Raw genomic sequence first — 4,951 nt, forward strand, 5'->3', positions numbered from 1 at the left:
GGAGGTGGAGTAATATGTTTTCTACATGGAGATGGACGACTAGGGAGTGGAGGGGGAGGGGGAGCTACAAAAGGTGGTTCTCTAGAAAAAGGTGGAGGTGGTGGGGAAGGTGGATTTTCATAATGTTCTCTTGGAGAAGGTGGAGTTAAAGATAAACATGGAGATGGTACAAGTGTTGCATGACAAGGTGGTGGCGGCGGCGGTGGTGGAGGAGATGGAGGTTTCACATGTTCTCTAGGCCACGACAATTTTTGTGGTGATGGAGGAATTGGTATGCCTTCATGTTCTTTATCATCACCTATAGAGGCCAGGACTTCATTGATTGTTTCACTCAGTGATATCTCCATCTTGCAGGGCTCCAAATGAATGGATTGTGTTGTTTGATCTAAAGACTTTGTACAGGTTACTTCCTCTGCAAATGTTGAGCTCGAAGAATCATCTGTTACAATATGAAATGTTGAATATGGAGGTGCTGCGGGTATAAAGGGTGAGAGAGCTGAAGTTGTATCTTCAGTACTTCTAGACAAATGCTGAACCGTATACTTAGAATGTTCTGATGAAGATAATTCAGCCGTAATACGAGATTGCAATAATTGAACTTCGCTTGCTTCATGTCCTTCAAGACAAGAAGGTGGAGCAGGAGATTGTTGTTCTGGTAGCATTGCTGATTCTTTATATGGACAATCTGAAGGTGGAATTGAGAATACTGGCAGTAGTGATCCGCTATCACTGCATATTGCTGGTGGCGGTAATTGCAATGGTGGTGGTAGTGGAGGCAGAGGTGGGGGTGGCGGCGGTGCACTATGTTGTAATGTTTTGGGAGGTGAAGAACAAGTCACAGTATGCAACAAAGATTTGGTATCTTCACTAGTACTTGGGACATCAATGGCAGTTAGTGTATCGTGTCTACTTGCTACTTCCTCATCTACAAAATTAGAGGATCCTAGGAGACATTCTGTTGTATCTATACTACTTTTTGAGGGAGAGGTTACTGAGGAATCACCTAAGTCAAGAACAGTTTGTCTACAATCAGGACTAGAGGAGCAATACCTATCAGCTCTTGTTTGTTCATGTGCAGATATTAGGGTGCTTGAATCACTTTGGCTACAAGAATTATGTCGAGGTGGTAGAGGAGGCGGGCGTGGGGGGTGACGGGCATATTTGTTGGAAGAAGGCAATAGACTACCTGAATGTACATCCTTTTCCTGTGTCAATGTTGGGTGAAGATGCCAAGGTGCTTGTATTGGGGGAGGATGAGGTTTAACATGCTCTTGGTGTTTGGGCGATATTGAAGATGACATTGACATCTCTATGTATGCTTCAAATGATGATGAAGGTAAAGACGAAACAGTTTTTATTGGTCGGAGAGGAGGATGTACTAAAGATATTTGGGATGATGATCCCAAGGGTGTATAGAGTGAAGATGGTGGAGGCACAGAAGTTGAAGCAGAATCATCCCTTCCACTTGTAGAAGCAACAGAGTTCTGCTTAGACTCTGTTTGTAGTGGAGATAAAAAGGACAAATCTGTGGATGCTGCACGAAGCAGACTGCGCCTGGGAGATGATGGAGCAAAAAGCCTAGATGTAGACAAAGGATGAAAAGGTTTTTTCTTTAGCACAAGTCGAGATGAATCGGTTGTATCTGTATTTGCATTAATAGAAGTTGGAACATGGTTTAGGGAAATGATAGATCCTTCTGGTAGAATGTTCACAGAAGAAGTATTCGAAGACTGGCTAGATCCTTCTGGTAGAATGTTCACAGAAGAAGTATTCGAAGACTGGCTTTGGGAACTAGTAAATGATGTATCAATTCCCTCCTTTTGTTCTGCAGTGCCATTACTGCTGCAAGCATGAAGCTGCTCGATATGTTTCTCAGCAGAACTTGATTCTGAAGAAGTGCTTGAGCTCTGCGGATGTGAATTTCCTGATAATTGAAGGTCCACCCTGTTATTTTCATCTGTGGGCCCAATCACTTCTGCATTTGCATCTCTGATACTAAGTTGTTGTTTGTTGCTGCCTTCTTCGTGTCCAATCACTAGGTCATTTTCATAAGCAGCATATTCATCTCCCCCACTGTCTCCCACATCCTGCTTGAGAAAAGTATCAAGTCGTTCATTATCCTCAGCTTCTTCCAATGTAGTACTTTCTGAATTGTGGACTGTCTCACCTAATTCAATGTCCATTGACTTCCCCTCTAACACCAATTTGGGAGTTGTAAGTTCAGATATGATAACCTCTTTGATCATCTGTATGTCCATAGGGCTATTAGTTTCTGATATAATCACCTCCTTTACCAAGACATTATCAATCTGATTCGAGTCTTGACTGGAACCCATACTTGTGTCATGCTTGGAACTGCAATTCTCCAACATGCAGCCATGTTCTTTGTTGGAAGAAGAACAGGAAATGCCACCATTTCTGTCTCCATCTATTGTAGCTGCCAAACTTGACTTCACTACTCCAGTTTTGTTGCTATGCATCTTATTGGCTTCAGTGGATGTGCATGTCTTTTCATCACTTATTGTTTCTAACAACAAACCCAATTCATTGACTTTGTTATTTCCTGATTGATCGATGCCAATATCTAGCTCACAATTGGAAAATGGTGAGTTCTTCTGAGGTTCGGCTCTTGGGGTTGGACCAAAGTCTGTAGAGGCTATAGAAAGAGTATCGGCATCCTTAAGTCCTTCTTGGGAGTCAGCATTACTGAAGATTTCTTCCGCTTCAAAGAACTCATCAGCAGAGGCAACATCCATATCATCATCATCAGGTGTCACTTCAGTGGACGCATCAGACTCAGCATCAAACTCTGAAAAGAGTACCTGGTTCAGGCATGCACTTACAATTAACATTGATATATCTGGTAACGAATTACCACATGCATGCATGAGAAATCATAGCCTACCTCTGCTTTGAAGTTCTTTGTGAACTTGTGATCAGCATCCCAAGAAATATCGATGTCTTCAAAGCTCAACAATAAAATGTGAGACTGGATAAAAAAGGTGTTGAACATCACCCTGAACATTAACTTTTCATCTTCTGGGCCATCATCCACGTGCAGACATTCAAGGACGACATCACCTTGGACGTAGGACCCAACATTTAACTTCACTGGCACATTGTCTGCCTGCAACAACAGTTAACGAGTAACTTGAATAAATAGCAGAACCATTTAGATTAGAAATGTGCTTGACGGTACCTGTCTGTAACGCCTAACATGTTTCTTGGCCTTCGATGTTGATGAAACGCCACTGTGACTTCTGTCAGTTGTTAGAATATCCTTACCATATACTCGAACTATTGGCCGACAACCACCAACTCCATCAAAATTTGGAACTTTTCTAAGGATTACACAATCCAGGGTGAAAGGAATAGGCTGCGTGGGCCAACCCAACTCATCCTCCATTCTGCAAATGTACCCAAGATACCGAAGATGAGATGGTTGTGGATTCAATGTGGTTAACATCTGAAGAAGCTCCTTAGGTGCTTGCTTGTACACCATATCTAGAGTTCTTTGCTCCCCATTATATTGTTTCCTATACAGAAGAAGACCTGCAAGCATAAAGGCCAACACCGGCCATGCACCTTTCTCACAGTGCATTAACAGAATGTTTTGCTGCCCTTCAACCATAAGCCACCTCTCACTCAGTCTTAGGAAGTGGAGAATGATGTCCAAAGGAAGTAACGGGCATCCTTGGTACTGGCAAGGATAGTCTTTGACTGTAATACCGTACATGGAGAAAATACCTGAAACCAGACTCCTTCCTTCATCTCTGAAGTTGAGTACCATCAATGAAGAATCTGCAAACTGTTCACGAAGCTGCAAAATAATGCTGTCCAGGTAATTCTTGTATTTGTATTGGTCCATGGTCTCTGTTGAGAAGCAACAATCGAATACTGCAAGCACAAACAGGCCAATTATACTCTATTCATGTCAGACTTTATTTTGAGCATGTTTGTAAACATTTTAGCAGCATGACAGATCCCAAGATAATTGAATTTGGGAGAAGTTTGTGCGCTCTTGAAGCACTAATGCATAGACTAGAAGATATGTGGGGTCTGGTAGCTAGAGGGTATACATGAACCATATATTTAGATGATGCACTACGGCTGATGCATACATAAATGCTGGTATCTATATACTCATTACATGCAAACATCGAGGTAACTTTTATGAACTAGTAATGTAACAAAAATTGAGCACTGAATGGCCTACATAAGGAACACCGCAACCTATCCTAAGTGACCAGGTCGCAATGTTGCAATTTACCATGTACTGAACACTGATGGTTTTAGTTTCAGCAAGAGCAAATGCACTGAGGGTAAGCGAAACTAGAGCAACAAAGCTCGATCTTCCAGACACCACACCATGCTAATGCAGCGCGCAGTCACATACATAGCACGTATACTGGTGATGCAAACGCATACCGCAACATTTGTCTGAGCAATGCACTGAGCGAAATTACAAAGGCAGCTCCATTTTTAATGCTGAAATCCACAGAATTGGGCCCGCGCCAATTTTGAATTCTGGATTGAGGAATGCATGTGGTTACCACCGTACCGTAGACGCGGTCTGCGATCTCGAGGAGCCGATCCGGCGGCTTCCGGTAGAAGAGCCTCCGGAAGAGCGCCATCCCCTTCTTCTTCCGGCCGCCGTCTCCGTCGCCGCCGCCGCCGCCGTCTCCGGCGGCCTGCCCCCGGGCCCACCTGCTCCGCGAGGCCCGTGACCAACCGACCGCGCGCTTGCCCGCGGCCAACCAGCCTGCCCGCGGCGGCGCCAGCGATCGGACCCCGTGCTGACCGCTACCGACCCAATGCCCCTGACGCCCACGCCCACCCGGCAGCCCCGGCTGCCACGCCGCCGGCGATCGGGCCCGTACGCGGCCCGCCCGCGCCCAGCTAGCTCCTGCGCGAATCGCGGGAGGGGCAATGCCGCGGCGGAATCCGGCCA

At 45.0% G+C, this 4,951-nt stretch overlaps 1 protein-coding gene across 1 annotated transcript in view; it reads right to left on the reverse strand.

The window, feature by feature from the left end:
* Positions 1-4,715, reverse strand: part of LOC101772013 (formin-like protein 12) — a 13,988-nt gene extending 9,273 nt beyond the window's left edge. The window contains exons 1-4 of the mRNA XM_022825311.1: positions 4,562-4,715; positions 3,200-3,897; positions 2,906-3,127; positions 3-2,822 (exon numbers count right to left, since the gene is read on the reverse strand). Of these exons, the coding sequence (XP_022681046.1) occupies positions 3-2,822; positions 2,906-3,127; positions 3,200-3,897; positions 4,562-4,634 (3,813 nt within the window). The 5' untranslated portion in view covers positions 4,635-4,715. The remainder of the gene's footprint in view (positions 1-2; positions 2,823-2,905; positions 3,128-3,199; positions 3,898-4,561) is intronic.
* Between the last annotated feature and the right edge of the window lie 236 nt (positions 4,716-4,951).

The sequence above is a fragment of the Setaria italica genome, chromosome III, assembly GCF_000263155.2.
Source record: "Setaria italica strain Yugu1 chromosome III, Setaria_italica_v2.0, whole genome shotgun sequence".
Lineage (NCBI taxonomy): Eukaryota > Viridiplantae > Streptophyta > Magnoliopsida > Poales > Poaceae > Setaria > Setaria italica.